Source organism: Tiliqua scincoides, chromosome 4 (assembly GCF_035046505.1).
Source record: "Tiliqua scincoides isolate rTilSci1 chromosome 4, rTilSci1.hap2, whole genome shotgun sequence".
In the NCBI taxonomy this organism is placed as follows: domain Eukaryota; kingdom Metazoa; phylum Chordata; class Lepidosauria; order Squamata; family Scincidae; genus Tiliqua; species Tiliqua scincoides.
Genome location: NC_089824.1, coordinates 115,945,224 through 115,972,364, shown reverse-complemented (window position 1 = coordinate 115,972,364; position 27,141 = coordinate 115,945,224). Strand labels below are relative to the sequence as shown.

Below are 27,141 nucleotides of genomic sequence, written 5' to 3'. Positions count from 1 at the left end.
CCAGCTTGCTTTCCCTCTCTATTCCCCAACACCACCCTGAAGCCATCATTGCAAAGCTCTTATGTTAGCTGTACATGTTAGCTGGAATGACAAAATTGCAGCCCACACACATACACACCATGTATATCCTTTTAGGCCCACTCATCATCAAGCTGAGACATGCTGGTTTAGAAAGCCTGGTTCCCCATGTATCTAGGAACAGATGACCCAGAGATCTCTGTTTTTGGAATCATTGTAACTGTGACTTCCTAGTTCCTACTTAAAACCACTTGCACTAATGGTTATCATTCCCCCCACCACAAGCTAATTTGCTACTCACATAGGCCACCAAATTACTGCCTTCAGGGACCAGAGAAAAATGTTCATTGAACTGGGGATAGGAAGCTGAGACAAAGCATTAATAGCCACAGCAGGACAAATGGTTTTTTAAAAAACGTTTAAATAAGGCAAATCCGACATTCCAAACTCCTGCAGTGTAAAAAGTAAAAAAAAAGATGAACACTCACCCCCTCCCCCCCATGTCTCTGCTGGCAACTTCCCCCGGTTCCATTGACTTTTCTTTCTTTGTCTTTCCCCAAACCCTCCTTACCCTGATCTGTTTCTCCAGACAATTTAGGTTCCAGTCATAATTTCTTCAGTGCCAGTTTTACATCTTCCTCTGACTATTCTCACAACTCAAATCCACAGTTCTATTCTCAGAACTTGAGTCACTTATGCACAACCACCCAAAGGAGAGATCAGCAAGGAGACAAGCCACACCAGTCAAGGAAGCCCATTTGCACAGATAGGCTGAAGTAAGTCAGATCATACTCCCTGATCTGGATATAGGTTTCTGGGTCAGGCATGCTTGCAAGTCTAAGCAACTAGAAGTTATGTCCTTGGAAAATACAGACAGTCATTGCCTCACTTCACTTCTCTCTTTGTCTCCCCCTTTCCTCAACTGCCCAAGGAGCTGGGTCTGATAACAAGGAGTTTCTGTTGTTGTTGTTGTTGCTGCTGCTCTCTCTCTCTCTCTCTCTCTACTGACCACAATAATATTATTGTCTGTCTGTGTTTTTGTCCCAATATTCCCCAGGCTTCTTATCAGATATGCAGAGCTCACTCCTCCACTTGCTTTTGACCAAATTCATGCCAACATATTCCTATGTAGTATTTCACTGGTGTATAAAATCAATGTTAGCCATCTGACTCCATGATGGTTGCCTTAGGTTGGATTCACACAAGTACTCTCTTTCCAGAGTACAGTGATAATTGCAATTACCCCATGGATGGATCCATAAAGAACCTGGTCTTGTCAGAAGAGAATCCTGGGCTCCCTCAGACAAGAACACTGCAGGTTTATGAGAAGCATTTGCACATTTGTTCAAGAAAAACTATGGAAGGAGGGGAAGGATGTGGTTAGCTCTACCAACAGAAGAACAAAGAGCACTGTGGGGGGAATACACTCGACACCCCACCTTCCCAGATGAGTAACTCTGCTTTTCTGCCTCTTGCTCTGTCATCAAAAGAATCATGTGGTATAATTTTTCTTGGACTGTATCATTCAGATTATACATGGTGAGATTGCAATGCCCCCCCTCCCCCAAATTCTGCCTTGTAAGAAGTACTAGCCTTCAGGGAGATGTATATACTAAACGTCTTGTCTCTTACATGCTTGTTTTGTATTTGAGGGTGCAATCAAACACATGAACCCCAACTGCACTCTGAAATGGAAAAGTCTAACAAGAGCTGCACCATGGCAATTCCTGTGTCTAAGCTCTACACTGGACTGTCAAGCAAGCACGTTTTGGAGTTTTTTTCCATTCTGTGATCACAGTGCAAAAAAGACAACAAGAAACTAAGTAATCACTTTATTCCTCTCTGAGTTGGTCAGGACAGGGTCCTCTGCTGCCAAGGCAATGCTGCTCGCTGCAATTACCAGGAGGATGCACATCTCAAAATAGCGCAGGTTGACGATGTAATGGCAGGCCCTTCGGATTCTGTTGGAGAAAGAACACAGAGTGTGGTCGCTGCAATGGCTGAGAGTTTACCTTGTTGTACACTCTTCTGGGAATTTAAATTCCTGCCAAAGAATGCAGATAAACCAACAGCATCCTCCAGGTGCTAATCAGCAGAGTTCCATTTTATTGACTGCCTTCTTAAAGCAAACACAACCTAATGCTGTTTAACTTGGATTTTACACAACCATGTCTTTTCACCTGGATATGTTAAATTGTTGGATTATTGCTGGCCATGAAAACCTACGAACATACATAGTGTAGTTAACTTAGCATTAATACAGCTTTTCTGAGTGGTCAGAGAACTTTACATGCCTTCTCTCAGTAACCCTTACAACACTTTGGACTTCAGGATACTTTCCCCCCCAAAACCTTTATTATAAAGTTAAAACACAAATTTCCAAACATTTCCAAAATTGTCACAGGTATTTCCCACATACAATTTATCTTTGCTTATTCTCTACCTTTGGCAATTGTAATTTCCTTCTCTTGCCAATAGCTTTCAAACTGTGTTTCAGGGAACTTCAGGGTTCCTCAACACCAACATTAGTAATGGCAGACAAGCGTCTCTGAAAGAGAGTTTGCCCACCAATTTCAATCTTCCCCTGCAGGAGGAGTTCTGAAGGTGTTCTAGAGCACTCACACAGTTAACATAGCAGGAATGGTCAACATCTTATGGAAACTTCTAGAATATTGCCAGAATCCGTAGCAGCATAGAGGGGCTCCTCAACTAAAGTGTTGATGTGGAAACGGTTCCTTGAGGCTATAAAGTTGGAAAGCCACTATTTTGAGAACCAAACTCCACATGAATGTGCTATGCAGTAACATTTATTTTAAGTTAAAAAGCATGTGTTGGGCATCTGGATGGAGATATGGAATTGTGGGTGGGAAAGAGCTTTAACTTTTTGCCCCCACTGTTACTGCAATCTGAATTGGGGCCCTTGTGGCTGTTATTTGACTGGGAAAGAGAACATCAATTGGTGCCAATGGTTTTTTCCCAGTTTTCCAAACAGCAGACACACAGGGCGGGGTGAGGGACCTGAGTTGGGACCATGGTAGAAACAAAGGATTAAAACTCCTTCTCCCATGCTGTGATTTCAGCTGGGGCCCTCACAGCTGCTATCTGCAATTTAAAAAAAACAAATATAGAAGTGCTAATTGTGCATTTCCAGAAATGTGCAGTTTGATTTTCACTGATCTAATTTTCTTCCGCAAGATGCACCTATGACTGCAGGTTGCAGGGGAAGATCAGTAGTAGTGGGCAAGCTGTCTTTCATGACAGCTTGCCTACAATATTGATCTCAGTGAAAAACTCTGAATAAATTTCCAAGGAACTACAAGGTTCTCTGAAGTACACTTTGAAAATCTCTGCAGTAAGAAACTCAAGCAAAACAAAAACAAAAACAAGGTAATATCTCACGGATTTGTGGTGCTGAAGATGAACATGGAGCTGTGTGGCACCATTGGTTTGCCAGTTTTTGAGCTCTTCTCTTTTTTCTTCTTCTTCTTCTTCTCCTCCACATCCTCCTCTTCCTTTGTCTCTGCCTCCTTCAAAGGGCTGGCCTCTCCGTCTGTCTTGTTGCTAACTGTAAAATGAGCAAGTTCTGTTACTGTTATAGCTGGCAAAGACACACAAAGAACAAGTGTTCAGAATCTTTGGCAAATGAGACAGAGAGACAATAAGCTGAATTATTTTTACAGCTGCCCTAAATTTGCTTGTTTGTTTGTATCATGTCATCAGAGTTACTTGGGCAACACAGATAAGTCTCTGCTCTCAAGACACTTACAAACTGAACTAGACTGAGGGAAAACAACAGAAGGAGGACAAATGTGTACTTAAAGCTTGATGATGCTTGAGATCGAGGATTGGAGATAAATTGTACCTGAGGTCACAGTGGAAGAAAAGATGTGGCAGAAAACCGAGCACTTTGTTCCTTGAATAAACTATTTGTCTTGGCAAATTATTGTCTTTGCATAACCTACAAACGTTTCCTTCATTTACTTATTACATTTATATCCCATTTTTTTCCTATCATGGTACTAAGGCAGAGTACATGGCATTACCAGATAGTCATCTAGGACTGACCAGGCCAGACCTGTCTGCTTACCTTCAGCAAAGTGGTTGTATCATGCATCTTCAGACCTTGCCCTGGGACCCAAAATATTGCTTTCTGAATCCTGCTAAGCCTATTGCTAGTACAAGGGCTATGTGTATTCCAATGCTAATAAGTATTAAAATTCTGCACCTAGGAGGCAATCCAAATTCTGTGCCAAGGAAAAACTGAATTTTATTTTGGTTTTGCAAGTTTTATTTATTTTTTATTTATTCTGGTTTTGCTAATCATGAGAAGAGTAAGATGCTTTGCAAAGCACTGAATCATTATTCAACTATTTTTCTTGTTCACCTGAGATTTCAGCAGGTGTTGCCCACACACTTTAGGTGGTGTGCCTCTATACAAGGTAGATGGGATGTCAGTACTGTCCTACCAAGAGGTAAGTTCCCTGGAGAATCTTCCTCTTGCTTCCCTGGTTTCTGGTTGGATGCAAAGTGGAAGTGTACAAAGATTTTCCTCATCACCTGCCAGGGCAAAGCAGTTGGATGACCAATTTATCAAGGAATTTTATGCACACCTTCTGTAGTTAAAACTTGGTAAATGGTTACCTGTATTTATACATCTAAATATAAGGGCTAGAAACATGCTTTTAAAAAAGAAAGAAAGTTGAGATCCTCATAAAGCTGAATTCTGACCACAGCATTTGGAGTTTTCCTGTGCTCTTGCAGAACCACAGATACATACAGCCCTGTCTACAGGGGCAGCATGACTGGAGACACTGCCCAATGCCACCTTGAGTCCCCCACTGCCACCTCTGCAGTGGTGCACTAAAAAAAAGCGCCTCCTACCATGCTCCACTGCCCATTTTTGCAAATCCAGAAATGCAGGACTTTAGGTTTATTTAAAGGACGGCATGCTTTATTTGCGTGGTCCCTTTAAATAAAACCAGACACCCTGCATTTCTGGGTTTGTGAACACTACGCAATGGAGCACAATAAGAAAGTGAATCAATGTGGCTCACATCCACTGTGACCTGGATAGAGGCAGTGGCATACCCGAGGTGAAGAGCACCCCGAATCTGCCGTCCCCCTACCATCTGCCCCTGACACAAGCGGCATCAGATCACCTCATGACTGGGCTGGCCGTGCCTGTCTAACACCTCCTTCTACAGTTACTGCGGTGTGAGCCCACTTCCAATAAATTGGCACGTTGGGAATGTCATTTCGATAGAAAAGGGAACAAGCAGTGATTGCTGTTTTACATTCTCACCTCCTGGATCTGCAGTTTGTTAAAAGGAAATTAGGAGAAGATGAAAAAGAAAAGGGGGGGACGACTGTCAAGCAGAGAGAGAGAGAGAGAGAGAGAGAGAGAGAGAGAGAGAGAGAGAGAGAAATCGACGAAAGTGGCTTTAACAAGGCAGTTTTCAGTGATGCTGTTTAATTAACGTCTGCATTAAAAATCTTACATCTTGAAGCTGAAGAACACTCTTCTGGGTCTTCAAGAGTGTGACTAATACAACACTGCAGCTTGGTTGCAATAGTAAGGACAACCTTACTGAGGGCCCAATCCTATCCAGTTTCTCAGTACTGATGCAGCCTTTCCTACAGTAGTGGGGAGGGCAGTTACAGACACTTTTTCAAAATATGGAAATATTTCTTCCCCTTGGGGCTGCTTTGCCACTATATTGGCACTGGACAGTTGGATAGAATTGGGCCCTAAGATGCCCTACCAGGTATCCTGTTTCCAATGGCTGCCAGATTTGAGTGATTATTTGAGAAGTTGTCAGTCAACAACTGATTTGAGTGATTATTTGAGTGATTTGAGTGATTATTTGAGAAGTTGATTGATATGCTTCTGAGCTATATGGAATTTTTTTTTTTTTGCCTACATTTGGGACATACTCAGGTACCACTCTTGCAGTTGCCCCAAGGAGCTTATAAACAGCGCTGAAACTGCCTCACAGCCCAATCCTGAGCTGCCCAGCGCACAGGGCTGTAACAGTGCTGAAAATGGCTGCTGCCACATCCTGCACATTCTGGGAAACTGCCGGTGGCTCCTCAGGAGAAGGGGACTTTCGTCTCCTTCCCCCAGGGAAACTGAATAGCCTTGCAATGGGGCAACTCAATTCACCACCAACCAAAAGGTCGGTGGTGAATCAAGAGCCTCCATGTTGGGCAGTGAGCCCAACACAGAGGCTCTGGATCCAGTGCATAAAAGCACCACCAGTCCTGCCTTACTCCCTCCCCACTTCCTCCCCCCAGAACACCCTCCCCGCCTCCCCCCACACTCCCGCTTACCTCTCTGCTACTCGGCAACCGCAGAATGGTGGAGCTCCGGTGGCTGTCCAGTGCTAGCCCGTGCTGGCTACTAGCCAGCACTGGGCTACCACTGGTGCTCGCCCGGTGGTAGGTCCTGCAAACGTGCCTTACAGCATGTTTGCGACAATGCATGCCGGCGGTAAGCCAGTGCGCACTGTTCAGGATTGGACAGTGAGTAAGTTACTTCACTGAAGTAAAGTACTTTATTTGTTACTTCTCATCTTCGATAAGTCATAGCAAGAATTAGCAAAGATACACTGAACTACAGCTCTTAATATCCCTGCATCCTGGGAAAGCTGCCTAGTCCTTTACTGAATGGAGGTCCACTGCTGTTCGCCACCCACAAGGACATGTTCAGAACAGAAAAGGCTTACACTACTGGCTCATGAAGTGCTTTACCAAAGACTAAAAAAAAATTAACATTTTAAAAGATGTCATTTTTTCCGTCCATTCTACCTATGGCAGCAAATGCCAGGGACCAGAGTGGGAAAATTCACAACCATTATCACATCATGTCTCCATTGCAAGGAAAGGAGTGAGAACTCAAAACAGGCCTGCTATTTTGAAGGGGTGTTTTTTTTTTACATATGACTACTCTAGAAAAAATGGGTGAGGGGATGACAAGACCTGGCAAGGGGTTAGATGTTCTGGAGGCTAACAATGCAGTGTTTGTAAATTGCCACATGGTTACAGCCTACAGATAAACAATGTGCTCCAAGTCATATAGACGCTGCCTCAAATTTCTATCAGGTTTTAACATCAAGTATTGGAAGACAGTATTTATCAGAGGGAGAGGGAGCTACTTGTTCTTGATTCATGCTAGAAAATTCCCTCAGGAAGAAGAGTCTGTATGACCTGACTCATGTTAGATTTACAGAAGAAAGATTTTAATAGCACTGTTTTGGAACTTGGTCTTCCCTAACTTCCCTAACTTCAAGGAGTGTTTGTTACAGCCTTTGCTATATATTATTTGTTCCAGGGGCTGGGCAATAAAACCGATGGAATTGCCCACAAGGGGCGTTCTACCCACACAGCCAATATCTCTTTAAACCTTCTCCCTTTTAGCTTTGAGGTTCAGGACTCAACCAGACGTGACAGAAGAACCCGGCAAAGATCCTGCTGATTCCCAACTGAGCAGTGGGAAAGAAGTGATTTAAAGTATAGCATGGGTGGGAAAGAAGAGCTGGACCCAGCACCTTTCCCACCCAAAGCTGCTCATTTTTTTCTCCAGGCAGTCATGCCTTCCATTCATAGATCATCACCAGGAGAAAATGGTTATAAAAGAGCAGGGGAATAATTTGGGTAGGGGAGGGTTCAGCTCCTGGCTACCATCGATGCTGCACTTTAAATCACCCCCTCCCATCCCACTGCTTTACAGAGATTCAGCAGCAGACCCAACTTAAGTTTGTGGGTTTGCTGCCATCATGTTTAGGGCCAATGCATAATTTGGCTCTTTTTGTTTCTTTTTGTTAAATACAGGTGGAGCCTCTTCATTCGTGATATTTTAAATCATGAATCTGACTCAACGTGGGTCCCAGGACCTGCGTGGAGCCAGACTCGACCCCACCTGAGCCTTGGAGGCTGACTGCAGCTGTGCTCCAATCGTCTCCAGAGGTGCTTATGAGGCCTGTGGAGGCTGTGGGCAGCCTCCACAAGCGTCACAATGGCCTCCGGAGGTCCTAGAAAGGCACTTTTGGTTTTCGGCAGAAAACCGAAGTCCCACTTTAGGACCTCCAGAGGCCACACTGAAGCCTGTGGAGGCTGTGTGTGGCCTCCATGGGCCTCAGAAGAGCCTCTGGAGGCGACTGGAGCACGGCTTCACTCGCCTCCAGAGAAGTGGCCTCCGAGGCTTTCAGGGGCCTTTCTGAGGCCTGTGGAGTTCTGAGCACAGCCTGCATAGGCCTCAGAAAGGCCTCCAAAGATCCTAGAAAGGCACTTCCAGTTTTCGGACAAAAACTGGAAGTGCCTGTCTAGGACCTCTGGAGGTCTTTCCAAGACCCATGGAGGCTGCGCGCGGCCTGCACGGGCTTCAGAACAGCTCCGGACACGACTGGAGGAAGGCTCTGGTTATGTTCAGAGCTTGGTGGAGCCTGAATTTCATGTGACTTGGTTTCACACAAAATTTGGTATTTGCGTGGGTTCCAGGAACGGAACCCTCACGAATAAAGAGGCTCCACCTGTAGTTTCTTTTTGTTAAACATCAACTGTTGAGCATATTTGGACTGGAACTATGGTGGCACGTGCAGAGGGAGGTTTCAATCCTTTCCCTTCACTGTGATCCCAATCCTGATTGGGACTTCTGCAGCCACTATCCCCCGTCCCCAAGAGGAAGGCTCCCATCCAAATGTGCTTAACATAATGTGTAGCTTGGTTTCAGTTCAACTTTTTATTCATATGTTTTGGCAGCTGCTTCAAAACGGGACAGGGCAGGAGCTGTTCCATGGCCTGATTCCAGTATTGCTCATGAAAATTATGTTCCTGCAGTCGAAATCACCACAACCATTTCAGGATCACTTCACACAAATAGCTCCCTATGTGGAATGACATCCACATAGGTGGATGCATGCTATTCCAAGCATGCTGTTATTGCTCTGGTCAGCAACTACTTTAACTGGAGGGCCAGTTTGACATAACTTCAAAATTAAATGTTTTCCAATGGCATTGGCTGTATACATTTGGTCTCACAGGAACCAAGTGCAGAGAAATCACATGCATGTACGATGCACCATCAAGCCTGTGAGAACCCATGAGACTAGAATGAAGGTCAGAAGGATTATCTGACAGACCTGCATGATTCCTAAGAACATGTAATTCCTTATGATTCTGCTACAAAGTGAAATTTGTTGTCAAGCAAAAAGAAAAGAGACAGATCCTCACTCTGTACCACAGCAGAGTCTTGGACATCAACCATGATAGTGGTGCTCTCTGTGGCTTTCTCCGTGTTGGCTGTGATGGAGGAGAGATCAGGTTCACTCCTGCTGATAGTTCTGCCTGTGTCCATTGGCAGGTCACCCAACAGTGCTTGCTCGCTTGTGTCTAGGCTGCTGCCATCCTGCTCAATTGGACTAGTATCCTTGCCTTTGTCCAATGCAAGGTGATCTTCTGAGGGTGTTTGTTCTTGGGTGACTACAGCAAACTCTGCATCATTTGCTGGGGCTTCATTGGTTCTACATGGAGGAGGGAGAAAGAGAAGATCACACTGAAAGGAAGTGACAGAGATCAGGGATAGGGGTTTATGAGAGGAAATGAAGACTGGGCAAGTGAGAAGGGCTCTTAAGAATACTCACATACATGACTCACAAATCCTGCAAGGTAGGCCACCATTTTTATTCTGCAGTCTCACCATCCAGTTGAGAGGTGAGGCTGAGAGACTAGTGGTCAGCCTAAGGCTACCCGGTAATATTTGCATTGGGAATTTCTTGGTTTATAGTTCACACACTCAGTCATTTCACTATACCAGTTCTGAAAGAAAATTATGGGTTGAATGAAAAAAAGAAGAAGGGGACAGATAAGGTGCCCAAGACCTTTGCATATAATGCAATAATTAAAACGTCCTGGATTCAGGAATTAAAAGAATAATTCCACATATAAGGATACTTACATATACTTACAATACTTGCCTTTTACGAATTCTTAGCCTCTCAGATTGTTAATACAGAATTAATGCATTTTCTAATATTCTCACACAAATCTGTGTGAGAACTGTACTAGCAGTATGTCTTGTAAACATGCAAAGGCATTAGAAATGAAGCTACAAAGACACACTGCCCACCTCTGCATCCCTTTCCACTTGGATTTGGTACGTGGAGCCTAGTGGCACCTAAAAGAGGTTGGAGCAGAGATGAACTGTGCTTGGTGGCTCAGCAGCAGAGTCTGATGGGTGTGAAAGTATTTTGCAAAACGTCTATCAGGCCAGGCAAGAAATCGCCTGGTCCTTGATTCTGGCCACTGTGGTAAAAATGCCTGATCTCCCCACAGCCCCACCCCCCATGATTTGACCTTTCTATCTCCAAGGGAGTCTCCTGCATGGGAGCGGCATCCTGAAAAAAGTTTCCAAGAGAGTTCAAGGTAGCAAGCATTATTGCTCTATTGTTGTTGACATCTTTTTCTTCTTCATCAGCTAACCAGTAAACAAAGATCTTGGCATTGAGCCAGTTTAGTGGACCATGAAGAGCACCTGATTCCCAAAAGCAAGGAAGTCAAGAAGCTCAGCTGACCCCAATAATCCAATGCCACAAATAAATCAAGGTAACATGCAAAGGTTATTAAAAAATGGGATAATGAGTTCCCCCTTTCTGCATTTGCTCTGGTCTCATATCCAAGCATTGACAAGGGTTGTCCACCTGTCTGGCTTGGTATGAATGTAAGAATCCAGTTCTTAGACTGTTGTGAGTCAATACAGTAGGGCAGGGCCCACGAGCAGGGGAGTGAAGTAAATTGTACCTGGGCCCAGGAGCCAAAAGAACCCCCCTCTCCCCCCACACATTTCCAGTGATCTTACATTTTCCAATTTCACCAGGGCCCATGACAGGGGGGTACCTGAGCCTGGGGTTGAAAAGGGAGCCAGGGAGCCAAAGGAGATGAGTTGGAAATTTCCTGGGATTTCAGAAAATGCCTGCATATATGGTATGAAGACTAGCGTTCACGTTTTGAATCAGCTTATATAGTTTTAAATATTGTAACTGCAGAAATTATGACCAAAGGATTCTTTGAAATTATGATCCAATGGAGAAGGGAAGGAGCCCAAAAGAAACTCTGCAGCCCTGAAATGTCATATTATTATTATTATTATTATTATTATTATTATTATTATTATTATTATTATTATTATTATTATTATTAACAGTATTGTTAAAACAGCAGTTTGCAGATTACCTTGGTCAAATGATAACTGCCATTATTCCTAGATAATCTGAAAGCATAATGCTATTACCAAGCATCCAATGATGAGTCAGCAAAGATCCCTACCACTTAAAAGCTTGCAGCCTGACATTAAATATGCTTACTAATGGAGCTTACTCTCATATCAGCATATAGGACTGCAGCCGACAGCAATTACCCTACAAAGGCAACCAAATAGAAAAGGCAGAGTCTATCAGGGTCTGGCTAACATTTACTGCAGGAGTCAGCAGAGAAGGGTGTTGTGTCACTCACTTTTTTGACTCGCCAACCATCTGCTCCTCCTTTTCAATTAAGGCCTCCTTTTCCTCTTCATTCTTCTTTTGCTCCCCATTCTGAGCTCCCTCTGCTGAACCGACCCCTTCTGGGCACGTCTCTTGGCCAGTTGCCCTGTTCTCTTTGGCTTCTGTCCTCACCCTGCGATGGCGACTGCGCCTCTGACTTTGCCTGAGCCGGACCCTGTCCTCAAAGTTCACACTGCCTCCACCCTCCTGCTCGTTTGGTTCACAGTTCCCATGGAACGATTTGTGATGCCACTCCTCCCAGTCCCTCTTGGCTCGAGGAGATGAGGCTCTCTGGTCTTCCTTGATGTTTGGGCAGGGATTGGAAGCCAAGATTTGCTGCCCCAGGCCTTCACCATGCATCCGCTCTGATCTTCCCTCCTCATTCTTTTCAAGGCCAGCACCTTCCAGCAGCTTTCTCCTCCGAAAAATACTGGCATGAGGATTGAGCAAAGGAGGCTCTTCTTTATTGAGACCCTCCTGACTAGACATCTGCCTATGCCGGCGGAGCTGGCTAGTCCGCTGTTCCCACACAGACATGTGATGCCGCCTTCTCCTCTCCCTCCTGGGAAAGGAAAACAAAGGGGTTCAGTCCATCTGTGCCCTGTCAGAAACACAAGAACACAGACCAGTACAAATAACATGCACCTGGGGCCATTCAGAACACATATTGGGGCTTGTTTCTCCATTTCCCTGCATCTAGAGAATACCCAATACAGATAAAGGAATTTCTCCCCCTTCAAAATCACACAGTCTGCAGGATCATGAGAGAATCAGGCCCATTTGTATGAGACCAACAAATAACCAGAAACCAACCCACCCCACATTTAATTGGACACATGACAACAAGCCCCAAGCAACAGGGAAATGAATGCAGAAGATCATGATGGAGAAAAGTTTTTACACTGTCCACCCCCACATATACATTACTGAAACATATGACCTGTACATATATGGGTAAACATTAATTTGAACAAATCTACAACGCAGTGAAACAAGTGCATTTTCAAGGACAGGCACGATCTTGGCACGGATGGGCTACTGTTGCAAGCAAACACAAGGGCCAATCAGGATTGGCCAAACAAACGGGAAAATGGGGGCATTTCTTTACTGCTCTGCAAAGGGTGGCCAGGTGACTAGCCGGCTATGGAAGGGGTCCTAGGAAATTATGCAGGGGATGCAGCAGGAGCGGCAAGAGAGGAGGCATGCAATGCCAAGTTCAGCAGAGAATGATGCTCCAAGGGTTCAGCATCAGAGCTTTGGAGCAAATGCATCGAGGCTGGTTGGTTAGGTTCTCCAGACGTCTCAAAAGCCTAGCAGTGTCTGTGCTCTTCTCCTCTCATTACACTCCATTCTGTATGGCTGAAATCCTAAACAAACAAATCCCTGTGGCACAAAGTGGGACTTAGTCCTGAGTAAGCATGCCTAAGATCGGGCTGCCAGATAATCTAACATTCCCAGTTCCTAGGATTGAGCTTCTGAGGCAAGAGTATTCTTACAGCGCAGTTCTATGCATGTCCACTCAGAAGTAAGTCCCACCGTGGTCAGCAGGGCTTACTCCCTTGAAAATGGACTGCAGCCTTAGTGAAGGTGCTTCATCTCCAGCTCCGATTTACAAAGCCAGACTCTCTCTCTTTCATAATAATATGGATACATGAATAATATGAATAATGAATAATATGGATACATTATTCATATATCTTCACTGTCCTTCTTGACTAGATATTGCAAAAGGGACTTTGAGATCCTAGAAAAAGACACCTTCTGCTGTATGCATGTATGCTCTATAACACTGACCATCCTGAGGGTGGTTTCTTGAGTTTATATTAAATAACTTCACACTGGAAAACTATGAAGACAGACATACCAATACAAGCATACATATACACACAAACACACACTGCTTGACACAAATCAGCAAACACACACACTCACACACAGTATTTTATTTATTTATTTATTAGATTTATATTCCACCTTTCTCCCCGAAGGCAGTGCAACCTTTAATTGCATGTTCACAAATATACATATACATAATAGAATGGACTAACCATGATGCATTTCTCCTTAGCAGGCAAGGAGAGAACCCTTGTACAAGCTGTCCCTGCTACTTACTCCTTGAGAGACAGGGCCATGTGACCTTGAATCTTTTCCCCACCCCCTTGGGAGGCCACTCTCAGTTCCAATTTGCCAAGTGTCAATAGCAATCTCAGATCTATGCCTGCTGAAGTTGTGCTTGTAGAAGCAGGAGAGTGAGTAAAGAGAGTGGGATTTTATGAATTGCTAAGTGAGCACCTTTTAGAACTCACAATCTTTTTGATCTTTGTGAAGCACAGAGAGTAGCCACACCCTGAGAGAGCTTCATATCAGACAGGGTACAGGATTTGCAAGTGGAGCTGCACTGAGATTTCTAACTAGAATGGAAGGGGTCTAGAGTGGAACCTGGTCTACAGTATGCACTCTGTGGCTGCTATCAGAGTCTTGGAGACATGATAGTGCACAAACGTCTGCTGATGAGCCCTTCAGAATGGCTTTGAGTTGGTTCTGGATCTTGGCCCTGATGGGTGTGAAATTCAACCTGCTCAGTGTCAAGGACGGCTCTTAGATGTCGCTAGTATCTGAGTCAGATGCAAGGAGCTTTTCTGAAGATTGACAATGAAACCACAGATAGCTGAGACTAATTTGTTTGTCTTGGCATGCTTGATAGACAGATGGATGCCTAAAAAAGATGTGGTCCAAATACAGAAGTAAATAGATCCTTTGGCATCTCAAGTGTTCCACAAATGCCATCATAATCTTGGTGAACATTCAAAGCATGGATGAAATGCCCTGAACACAAAGTGTTGGCCTCTATAAGCAAAGTGCTTCTGGATGGATGAAAATGCATACGTATGCTTCCGTCAAGCCCATGGAGACGAAGAATTCCTCAAGGCACAACGATCCAGGTAAGTTTTCAATGTCTTCATGTGCAATTTCCTCAACTTAATGAAATGGTTGAGCCTCTTGAGATCCACGATGGCTCGCCAGTAGCCTTTTTTCTTGGATACAATAAACAAAATTGAGTAGATTCTGGTATGCTGTTCTTGCTTTAGGGTCTGTGCCTGCATGTCTAAGCATGTGGTTGATAACCTTGTGCATTAACAGGTTTTTTTTCTTTTTTTTCTTGAGACTGGTGATAGAGAAATGTGATCTGGAGGTGGTGAATGAAATCCAGGATGTAGCCATCACTTAAGATGAGAGGCAGGGTGGTATAGTGGTATGGGAGGTGGACTTAGACCTGGAAGATCCAGGTTTGAATCCCCCCTCATCCACAAAGCTTCCTGGGTAACCTTGGGCCAGTCACTTTCTCTCAGCCTCACCTACCTCACAGGGTTGTTCTGAGGACAAAAGGAGAGGAGCAGCTATGTACACTGCCCCGAGCTCTTGAAGAAAGGGTGGTATAAAAACATGAAAAATAAAATAAAAATAATAAATATCAATTTGGAAGAGGTTTGTGCTATGTCAGAATGCCAGATGAAGTTCCAGGAATGGAAGAAACAAAGCCTGGGTTTGGCATCATCTTTAGTCTTGCTGCTTGAAGGGATTGTCTGGGGAAGGGGTTTCCCTCAACAACCCCTTGAGGCAGAGCTGCCCCAATGGTGCAAGCAATAATAATAATAACAACAACAACAACAACAACTTTATTTTATTTTTATTTTTTTACCCCGCCTTTCTCCCCGAAGGGACTCAAGGTGGTTTACAACAGATTAAAAACATAATTTAAAAAGAGATAAAAGCATATTAACATATATCGTAAAAACAGCAGTCAGATAAAAAGTTGTAAAAGGTAAAAAGAGCATAGAGCAGCAAGTCATAAAAGAATCAGGCCTGTAAAAAATTAAAAGATGTTGAAAAGATGTTAAAAAGGTCAAGAACTCAGAAGGCTTGTTTAAACAGAAGGGTCTTCAGGCCTCGCCGAAAAGTCTCAAGAGAGGGAGCCATTCTCAAGTCAAGGGGAAGGGAATTCCATAGCGTTGGTGCTACTACTGAGAAGGTCCTATTTCTAGCCACCGCCCCACGTACCTCCCTAGGCGGTGTAAATAGGCCTTCTCTGATGACCTAAGAGGACAAGAGGACAAGGAAGAGGAGACTCCCTTTATCACAGACCCTTACTTGGAGCTTTTCACTCAGAATTCATCACCTCTGGAAAACCCAGGATAAGAAATTATATGACTTGTCAAGGTGAATTCAAGAAACAACTTGTTCATTCCAGTGGGTTCACTTTGTGCAGAGGGCTTCTTGGGGTGTCTCTCTTGTTTGGTCTGCCCTGTGTGCAGTGATTTGGTTCCTGCTGGCTATCGGAACACTGCATAGCAAATGCACCACTGGTTCAGTGCTGCATCAATTAAAATAAGCTGCTCTGTTGATACTGATTGGTGCTATTGGGTTTTCTCAGCTGTTGTTGCAGTGTCAGAATCACAAGTAACCTCCTCCATCTTCACAACATTTAGTAACCCAGCCTTTTGGAACTGCTGCTGAGTCCTTTCCCTGTGGTGCTTTCCATGCTGCATTGTCAGTCATACTGGAATACAGCCCCTGGAATCTGGGGGCAGGGCTTGCTGCTTTTTGTGGGTTCAGAAGTGTCCCTGGCCTGCTCTCTTTTAGGCCTGGCTGGTTTGGTCCCCTGGAGTTTCATGAACAGCACTCTGAAGACTTCTCTAGATGCAGTCATCCTGACTGTTAAAAAGGCTGTATTCTCTGAGAGGGAGCCAGAGGCATCCCATCCTAGGTATCCCTAGGCATATTTAATTCTGTTCCTTTCCTTTATGCAGTGAAGGAATAGAGAAAGATGTAAAGAAAGGAGAAGACTAAGAACACAGTCATGACCCTGCTTGCTGGACTGAACTGGAACTGGGAGTGGTCACCTGAAGGGTCAGGGAGAAGATACAAGGTGACATGGCTCTATGTCTCAAGGAAGGGGTAGAAGGTATAACCTGTGCAAGGATGCCCTCCCTCTACTGCTAGAGAAGGGAACACACAGAACCTATAGCCACTTAAAACAGGTATATCACACACCAACACACAATGCAAACACACAAACAAACACACAGATTTGTAGGCCCCAACTTTTACAATTCAGTCCCTGCACACTAATGAACAGAAACACAACCACACATACAGCATAAGCACAGAGCAACATCTACACACTCAAATCTGAAGTAATTCTTTTTCACTCACACACACACACACACAAACACACACAAAACCTCTCACAACATACAATCACATGCACACATACAGATTGCTGGAGCGTGGTTCCCACATCGACATGTGGTGTCTCCTCCTTCTGTCCCTTCTGGAGAAGAAAAATGAGTGGTTCAGTGCATGGTAATGTTGCTGGATCTCAACACTACCAGTACATACAATTCCCCACATGTGCAAGCAGAAAACCACATGTAGTCTTAACATGTGCACAGAATGCATTCCAAATCTACTTCTTCTATACAAATAGTGAACATGATACATTAACAATACAGGAGAGGGGGCCATATTCATTTATGTATAGTTGGGAAAGGGCTTTAGTTCACAAGTGATAGTCAGGAATGATTGCTGAATGACTATCAACAAAGAGATACTTGGGAATTATTGTTCTGCATTTACTTATATGCAGAACTGAGTCTTGTGAGAGGGTCAAAACTCAGTGGGAGGGTTTGCTTTACCCATGTGAAGCCTGAGATGATCTTTAGCATTTGAAGATAAGAACCTCACACAGCAAGGTTGGCAAAGACTTTTGCCTCAGACCCCAGACATCTGGAATACAAGATATCAGTCAGGCCTGACGATATATATATATAGACCCCCTTCTAAGGCACAAAGAATTTACAGCAAAGTTCTTTAAGGTTGCAATCCTATCCTGCACTGGAACAGGCAAGCCAAGAGGCTCAGCCAGAGGTAAGGGCAAACTTTTCCCCTTACTTCTGGGTAAGGCACCCTGGCCCCTATGGGTCTCCAAGGAGAGTGGAGCGGCTTGAAGTTGCTCCAAACTCCCTGGGAACAGGGATTGTGATCCAGCATAACTGCTGGATCCCAGCCCTGCCTCCCACTCCCCACCCACCCACCCCCTGGGGCCACCCACCGCCCGCCCTACCCTCACCCTGGGATGCCTCCTTTCTACCCACCCCAGAGCCTTGCGTCAGCCCAGCTGGGCTGACACAAGGCTCGGTGCCTCCGTTGGCATGTAGGCTTGGGTCAGCCTCCACAGGCCAGCATGCCTCTGTGCACTGGCCTTTCTGACTCCTGAGAAGGCGCAAATGTGCCTTATGACACATTTACGACCCTCCTGGGCTGGCGCAAGCGAATTGCACCAGCCCAAGAGTGCCTCTGGATTGCGCCCGAAGACAGACAAATGGCTTACACACACAGAGAGTAATTTTCTTAACATTATACCATTGTTTTAGAAGCATCAAAGCATCTTAAATGGATGCAACTGTAATTGCACCCCCTTTAGAACTCTAGCTACACTTACTCGTTCTGCTGCTTCCTTACATGGCAGGAAACAGAAGGAACAGTCATAAGATACCATGTATACTGAAAGCAAGCAGCAGTGTAATTCTCCCAGACAAACCATTATCTATAGTAGTGCTTTTCATTAGTCCAGGGAATGCTGTGATTCCTTGGAAACATATCAGGGGTTTTACATTGAAACAAATACCAGCAGTATGCAAGTCTACTGACAGTTTGCATACTTTTGATTTGATACTCAAATCAATCTTCTGAAATGTGCAGCCACAGCAAAAAGACAATGGTCTTCTAGGCAGGGCGTAGTCCATTTGGGACAACAATGAAGCCCAATAAGTTTGGCCAGTGGTCCATGTGAACTGACTTCATGCTCTAGAACAGGGATGTCCAAACTTTTTGGCAGGAGAGCCACATCATCTCCCTGACACTGTGTCGGGGGGGCAGGGAAAAAAAGAATTAATTTCCATTTAAAATTTGAATAAATTTACATAAGTTTATATAAATGAATATATTAAAGATGAACTTATGTGAATGAATGAAGGTCTTGCAATAGCTCAAGGTCTATAAAAGGCCTTGCACAAAGCAAGGCTGGCCTTTCCTTTGCTGCTGCTGCTGCATCACAGATGTGAAACAGCAAGCAGTGGAGGAAGCCCTCGTCCCACAGCTCACGCGAGAGGTCAAACAGTCGCCCTCACGCTGAGAGCAGTTGCATTGGGCCAGTGCGGGCTCCAACAAATCTCCGGAGGTCCAGAGGCTCACTGGAGATTGGGGGCTCCCTGAGGGCTGCATTGAGAGGCTTTGAGGGCCGCATGTGGCTCCAGGGCCAGGGTTTGGGCACCCCTGCTCTAGAACAAGGCAATCAATAGTCATGTACACACAAGTGTTCTGTGGTAGATAGGTAGGGGTTTCCTGGCAAACAATTAGATGTAGAGAAAGGAAGGTTTAAAAGGGGGGAGTAGCTTATACCATTCTTGCAGTCATGCAACTTTCAGAGCAAGGGCTCACCTCAGCAATTGTCCTGGGCTACAACAATAGGTCTGTTTGTGCAACACAGTGTAGATTAAGGTTATACCAAATATTCTCCCATAAACATTTTGGGGTCAAAAGCTGTGCTTTTAAGGAGAGGGCAAAGTGTTCCCCGAAAGCCCCATAACTTTATGAATATTCATATATTTTAAAAGCATGTTTGCAATGAATCTGCTGCAACTTTGGTGTCATTCCCCCCCCCCCCCACTTTTATTAGGGCTTCTTTTTCTTTCTCTAAGTGACTCTAGTCAATTAGGTATCACATATGAATATGAGGATGTCATGGTGCCACACAGACACCAGATTTAATTACATTATATTGTCTGTGAGCAAACTATGCCAAATGCATTACCCTTAGTTTGAATGGGTGTGGTGGGGGAGGAGTGTGTTCTCATTGTTGAGGCAACTGAATGGACACTCCCTGCCTTCACACACTGTGGCACTTTGGTTGTGCATGCTTGCTGAAGCAGGACACATCAGTCTGATTACCTTGGCAATGAAGGCACATTCCCTCCTCCCTGACACCCGCTTCTCCACAATGGGTGAACTTTGCAATGCCCCTACAAAAGACATCAAAAGGGGATGGCTTTTCATAGTAGTGAAGGTCCTTGTGAAAGTTGCCCTCACATTTCAGGAAGTCTTTCTTGTAGTTTGCCCAGGAAAATGGTGGAGCGACTTGGAGTTGGCACACAACCTCCATGGGAAAAAACTCAGGCTAGACCCAGCCTGAGAGCTTTAAGTGATAGTAAAACAGCATCCTTTGTCCTGTATAATCATATTTGCAGTTTTCACTCAGGCATATGAAACGCATGCATATCAGTGCAAAAAATATATTCATTTGCCAGACTATTCATGAATCATATGTGCAGTAGATACTGTATGCATATATTTCTTCCCTAATCAAGATGTCACAGAAGTGGTGTCATTGCTGCTCTACTTGACTCCAGTAACATAAGGGTGGGCATGCTGTAAGGCAGTGCTCCTAAAAAGTGTGATCCGGGTTGCTGGTCCATGTTTCACCAGCTGCTGGTCTGGGGCGTGTCTCCTGGTACTTCCTGCTAAAACTCTCTGAAGGCTTGCAGCATGACTTGAATGCAAGCCAAACTATGACAGTCTCATTGTGGAAACCTGGCAAATTTGTTTTCCGATGTGCCATGAACTGGCACTCTCCCTCGCTCAAAATTGCTGGTCTGTGACAGCAGATCCTTTGAGTAGCACTGCTGTAATGCACTAAGATCCGTCCATGCTAGTGCCATATACATCATACATGAAAACTCATCTAGTCTGTTGCTATTCATGAAAGTAAGCCTCCCATACATACGTCATGTCTGGAACATGCTAACTGCAAACCATCCCGCATGAAGACACTTCACTAAAGAAAGAAACCTAGAAGAACTTTGAACTTCACCATACAACTCTTGTGGACAGCACACACTCATATTCAGGTCTATATATGCCAGCGTGTATACATTGATCATCCTTCAGGCATCATACTTTCCATGCCATATTTCCTGGCCATGACTTGAAACATAAAGCACTGCCTTCGGACTAGAGAATTGAGGGGAGACATTCTCCAGTCTCAGCTATTGGCCCAGAGGACTAAGGGTCACTGGGAGATTGTATCCCTGCGCCCACCAGCTGAACATCATGGCAAGGAGAAATCAGCCTAACCGGCCCCCAACTCGACACACACTTCTTCTAGAGAACGGATAACTTAAGGGAGCTCACATATCCCTCCTTGCCTGAAAATTGCTCCAACAGCCAGTTGCCTGAGGAGTGGAAGTGAAGGAAACAGAGGCATTGCTAGGAGGGTAAGGGCTGCATTAATGAAAGTGCTTTTATTCATTATCATTGCATTATCATTATCGCTGCTCAGAAATTGTTGAAGGAAGAGTATCTTTTCCTCCTAAGTTTTGCCACTCCAACCTCAAATTTCAAAACTTTAGCTCAAGTTGAGAGACAAACATCTTGCTCCGGCATGGATAAATTACCTCGCTGCATAGTGACTTGTCCCATGTAAATGGCTTGCTGCAAAATGGCTTGCATGGTGTGAGCATGCAAACTGACACCAAGACTGTGCCTAGCTATGCAGAGATTAAAGTCAATTTGCTACTACTTGGTGCAGTATGGATGCTGTTCTCTTGGGGCTTGCTCCTACACTGTGAAAATGTTTACAGTGTGGGAGCAAGTGTACGTGTTATTCAGGCACTTGCACTGGAATGGAGAAAATCTTCTTAAAAGTTGATAAGACAGAAATCTTTTTTTCACATCAGCCTAATCTTCAGTCACTCTAGTTCAATTCATGGTACTAAGAGTTCTTTGTATGACTGTTCACAAGTCTGATACTGCTGTGGCCCTTTGCACAGGGTAGGACAAGCGTTAGTAAAATTTAACAGAAAGGTCATGGCTACGCATAACCTTTCTGATGAGTTTTGCCATCTCTTATCAAACCCGTCTTCCTTTGAAATTTGTTAGGTATTTCACTTGAAGTATTTCATTAAAATCAACTCCACATTTGGCTTCACATGAAATTTGATGGTAACTTGGAGATGTACAGAATCCCTGTGAGAAATCTGATAGTCTTTTCTAAATGCATTTGGTTTTCCTTGAAATTCCTCAGATTTTTACCTGAAGAGGACCCATGACATTAACTCAAATATCGCTTTAAGCAAATTTTCAACAGATACTGTATATAGGGCTGTATCTTTTTTATGTGAACCCAAAGACTGCATGACTGCAACAAGTGCGAGGATGGGGGAGAGATGATGGCCTATGAGGGACAAGGCTGGCAACTCACTCTATTGCAGGCATATTGGGAGCAGACATGGGACTGACTTCCTTGGCTTTCTGAAGAGCATGCTTCTGGTTAAAAGCCTCTTCTTCCTCTTGTTCATCCTAAATGCAGGACAAAAGTGCTGGTTAAAAGGAGAGCTTGCAATTTTACACATGCTGTAAACTGCTGAGGCTTGTAGGGTTGCCAGTTTGTGACCAGAATTCTGCGGTGACTTTTAAATTCCCTGATGGAATTTTTTTTTTTTTTTTAACAGTATTTATATACCGCTTTTCAACTAAAAGTTCACAAAGCGGTTTACAGAGAAAAATCAAATAACAGATGATGGAACAGAAAATAAGGCACTTGTGGTTTCTTGCACCTATCAGCTCTCCCCTCCCCTTGTCTGTCAAAGAAGATATGACCAAGGTGTCATGAAAAAGGGGAAGTGATAGCTGTTTTCTCTCTCACCAACAGTGCAGTCCTCCAAGTTGCAACCTGGCAACTCTGGTTATCAGACTGAAATACTTGAGGGTTTAGCCCCTTCAGTTCTTATTGACTTAAGGACCAATCCTATGCAGTCTTCACCAGCTCACTGCCGGTGCTAGCTCAGGGCTGGCCGGTGCTGGGCTAGCACTAGTGGAGCACCAGTGCATGGACTATCAGGGAGCCAAGAGCTAGGTGGGAGCATGAGAAAAAACGTTCTGGGGCAGGGAGAGGCGGAGGGAGGTGGGGAGAGGGTGGGGAGGAGGTGCGGTGGGGAGAGAGTGGGAAAGGATGGAGATGGAACTGGTGGAGCTTTGCTCCACCAGATTCTGAGCCTCCCTGTCCAGCCACCTGTTCGACACAGACACAGATACACACACACAAACACAGAGGTATAAAATTATTCACAGATTTTTCACCTGCGGTTTTATCTCAATGTGATGAGAAGAGCCCTTTTAATTAAAGGAAAAATGTTCTTTAACAGTAGCCTTGCTAATGCGGGAGAGGGCAACCAGCAGACAATCTGTCAATCATTTTCTTTACAGGTACTTAGAATAGCTTCACTACAAGGCACTCCCTTCCTCCGACACAAAGTGGAAGTGATTATCACCTTCTCTTTGTATTCTTTCCCTGAGCTGTGCTCTTGGTGAAGGGAGGGGTCACAGCCTTGGAGTGAAGCCTAAGTGTCTGGGGAGAGAATGACCGATGGATTGTCTGCCTGATGCCTTTGTCCTGCATTACAAAGGTAAGCAAGGCTGTTTTTAAATTGCTGAGAAAAGAGACATTGTTTTTTATATGGATTTCCTTTAATGCAAATTTTGGCATCCACTTGGGTTCTGGGAATGGAACCCTCTTCAGACTCAATACAGACTCAACCTGTATTTGAGACTGACATTAGAGTAGATATACATAGAGCTGTAAATAGAACTGTACAGAGGTCACTTCCACAACACATTATTACACAGAGCTACTAGACTGGAACTGATTGCTAAGCCATCGTGCAGCACAATCCTATCTTGCACTGGAGACTGGAGTGGCTTGCAGCTGCTCTGCACTGCTCAGGGAAGGGGGTTGGGATTCAGCATAACAGCCAGGTCCCAGCCCCGCCTCCCATTCCTCGCCTGCCTGCTCGCCCCCAGGACCGCTGTCCGCCCGCCCTCCCCTCGCCCCTCAACGCCGCCCTTCTGCCTACTCCCCGCCTCCTCCCCACCCTCTTCAGACCCCTGCATCAGTTGAACTCCGCCGAGGCAACCTACTTGGGGCAAGCTGGCGTGGAGGATGGATGCAGCCTCCATGCTCCAGCGCACCTCCGCGCATTGGCGCGACTTGCTCCTGAGGAGGCGCAAACGTACTTTACGGTACATTTGCGACCTTCATGGGTTGGCACAAGGGACTTGCGCCGGTCCAAGGGTGCTTTAGGATTGTGCCCTTAGTCTGCTAGCCTAGCATCCCTAGTCCTAAACATCGTTCATTGGAAGTTAGGCACATTTATTCCACTTTCAATTTTTTTCAAAGTCAGCTGGTTTTTGCAAAGCTTCTTCAGGCTAGAAGTAGATACTCCCCATCTCATAATGCAAAAACTCATGATTCCCCAATGATCATTAGGTTCAGAACAGCCAAAAGGAAGCATTCTTCCTTCACAGGAGAGTAATTACCTATAATTAAGTGAAGGAATTTGTTGCCAAAATGTGGGGTGGCAGCCAGTGATGCCAATGGCTTTCAAAGGGGATTGGGCAAATGGATAGAGGAGAAGGCCTATTGGTGGCTACTAATCAGGATGGCTGCATGGAACTTCCTAGTTCTGAGGCAGCATTACAAGGAATGCCAGATAAATAATAATAAAATAATAAACTTTATTTATATCCCGCCCTTCTTCCTAAAAGGGACCCAGATGCTGCAGACCACCAACTAACAGGACAGAGTGATTGCTTTCAAGCTTGCTTATGAGCTTTCTGGAGGCATCTGGCTAGCCAGAGTACAGTACTGGGTACGATACAGCAGGACTCATAGTAATAAATTCTTGATGGCACTTTCTGTACATTGCATATGCTTTGGTAAAAAATGCTTTTTGTAATAAAAAAACCCACGCTGAGACCATTCCTGGGGCAATTGTCTTTTGTAATTAGTGTGGTACTGACAGAAGTTAGTCTATAACTTACTTACACCTTTAGTGAGTTACTGCCCCCTCCTGCCCCCCATGTCAATTTTAATACAGTACATTGTGGGTACAATGTTGCAGCCCCTTCTCATCTTTTGAAGAGATGCGTATTTGTCAGTCCCAAAGGGCATTTAGACTAGGTAATTGATTATTCTGCTCCATTTTATTCATATTAACCATATCAGAGGTGTGTTTTGTACTTGCTGGTCTGCTCAACGTCCAGGAAGAATGAACGGCTGATGAAGCAATGTTGAAAATCAGCATTATGAAATGGAACTTTTCCATTTTTACCGACATGATGCTTTGAAAGCAACGGAGGCTTCAGTGGCTCAGTTAGCTCATTGCAGACCATGTGGGATCTTGGAATATGACCACACAACAATTCCCAGTAAAATCTTCCTTGGCATAGTCCCAACTCATAATTGTTAGTTATATTTGCAACAGAGGGCGGCGGTGATGGTGGTGAAATCAGAGGAAAAATGAGCAACATTGTGGTACTGCATTGTCAAAGTACTAGCAGACATTAGCAAATATACCCTGATCCTTGTAATGAAATAAGAGAGAGTTATAATTTCTATTCAGAGGGTAAACAAAGAGATGAGAGAACCGTCCCAGGGAAGTTTTTCTGTGGAAACCTCACTGAAAAAAATTGCGGAAGGGCACTATTATTAAGAGAAACATACACAAGTAAAGAATCATCTCGTGTCCCAAAAAACAGTAATGTGAATTGTTTGCTTTTTCTCTCTGAAGAAAGGATTGGTCAGCCATCCCAAAAGTTCACAGAAGTAAACCAAAAGGAAAAAATCGGAATTTCTGGCAGCTGCCAAAAGCAGTGGTGGCACCTTTTGTTTGGAACTTAAAGGGTATGTTGAATTGTTGAATTTTACTCTCTGTGCTACATACCTACCTTACTGTGTCACTCATTAATGTATTTTTTTTAAGTAAATGATGTAGGAAGGTATATTTACCTTTGTTAGTTCCTGTGCATTAGCTAGGTTGTCCACAGCGATAGCCAAGAATACATTAAGCAGGGTATCTAAAGTAGTTAAGGGTGATTGAAGTATATGATAAACCAATAGTTCCCAAACTGGTGGATCGCGACCAGGGGAACCAGAAATCAGCAACAACACGATCAGGATAAAAAACCACTTCCAGCTTCATGAAAAAAACAGGAAGTGTGGGTTTTGTTGTTTTTTTTTGCTGTCATCAGGATTTTGAAGCTGCTGGGAGAGCTGCAAAGGGGGTAGCAGGCTCTCCAGATCTTCCAGAGAGCTTTAGCGACCCCCAGGTAAGTTTAAAAAACCTTCCCTCCCCGGCAGCAGCACGTTTCTGATCATGTTTCTGCCCACTTCCCTGCAAATATTACTCCCCTACAAATACTTACAAAGTCCAAGTAGGACTTTGGGAACCACTGCGATAAACCAAGCAGGTAGAGCATAGGCAGGATTATCCAACCACCCCCTCTTTATGGAAAAGGCTTAGTAGTGGATGTAGTTGCAACTTTCCCATGTTTGGAGGCTACTGCATCAGTATAGGTTGAAAGATTACATGGGATGGGCAGATCATAGGGAAAGTTTCCAAGTCAGCAATGTGCTTCCAATGGAATGGCAGTGCTGATGGGGCATGTGATTTTAATTTCAGATTGTTCAAATGAAATGAAATGTGGGCATGAAATTCAGTCAGCTATATTGCCATCATTCAGGTCTCAGGTATTCCAATTTCAAACATAGGGCTGCTCCTACATGTCTCTTCAACATTTGATTTCACAGGATCTCAGTCCAGGAAGATGGCAGTGCTCCAACTTGTCTATAACTCACTGAAGGGGGTGGGTGAATTATGACTAAAAGTGCAATCAAGTGGGCAGAGATGCAGGGCAGAATGAGAACCATACTAGACAAGATCCTGTAAGATGGATGATCAGTCATCTTATTGCTTCTGAAAACTGAAAAACAGTCAGCAGCAGCTACAAATCAGATAAGAGTATCAGGAGGAGTATGGTACAGGTAGAGGAAGGTGGGTTTAACTTAATCGAAACTGATGTTCCCCATCTGCTTTTCCAATTGTTGGAGAAAAGTTACAGGATATCACTATTTTTCCTCTTACTGGGAAAAAAGTAGCTTGGAGACAGCAATTTGGATCTGAAAAATGGTCCATGAGCAATGCGCACCCCTACCTCTCTTCTGGTTTACAGTTCTCCATGGGTGCATTTCAGAACCAAAGAAAAGCCACTGACAGACAGATGATCATGCATCTCTTGAGATGTGCCTAATTTGGCCTTGAAAATCTACAACAGCGTTTCTCAACCAGTGGCACTTGCACTACTTGAGGTGGTGTTCAGTGGTATGTGCGGGAACCCCAGATCCCAACCTCCTGGCAATGAGACCAGCAACACAACACGCAGAAGTAGGAGGCTTGCCTTGGCAGGCAGAGCCGCAACATGCACTTTTTGTGCACTTGAAAAAGCCCTCCAATCCGCCTTGAGCCTCTTACCAATGTTTGTCATGTTGTGTCTAGTCTCCCAATCCAGAAGTAACTGGAAATGACAACATTTTCAGTTATTCGGTGATGCTTCTGATAGGTGGACCATGTGAAGTGGTACTGCAGGAGACAAAAGTTGAGAAACGCTGACCTAAAGAAAATGATGAGCAATACTT

General features: G+C 44.4%; 1 protein-coding gene across 1 annotated transcript in view; it reads right to left on the bottom strand.

Moving 5' to 3' along the window:
* Window positions 1-27,141, bottom strand: part of CACNA1E (calcium voltage-gated channel subunit alpha1 E) — a 360,216-nt gene that overhangs the window by 103,534 nt on the left and 229,541 nt on the right. Inside the window, exons 17-23 of the mRNA XM_066623540.1 lie at window positions 25,456-25,523; window positions 21,871-21,968; window positions 16,828-16,884; window positions 11,524-12,114; window positions 9,247-9,536; window positions 3,418-3,583; window positions 1,850-1,979 (exon numbers count right to left, since the gene is read on the bottom strand). Coding sequence (XP_066479637.1) covers window positions 1,850-1,979; window positions 3,418-3,583; window positions 9,247-9,536; window positions 11,524-12,114; window positions 16,828-16,884; window positions 21,871-21,968; window positions 25,456-25,523 — 1,400 coding nt within the window. The remainder of the gene's footprint in view (window positions 1-1,849; window positions 1,980-3,417; window positions 3,584-9,246; window positions 9,537-11,523; window positions 12,115-16,827; window positions 16,885-21,870; window positions 21,969-25,455; window positions 25,524-27,141) is intronic.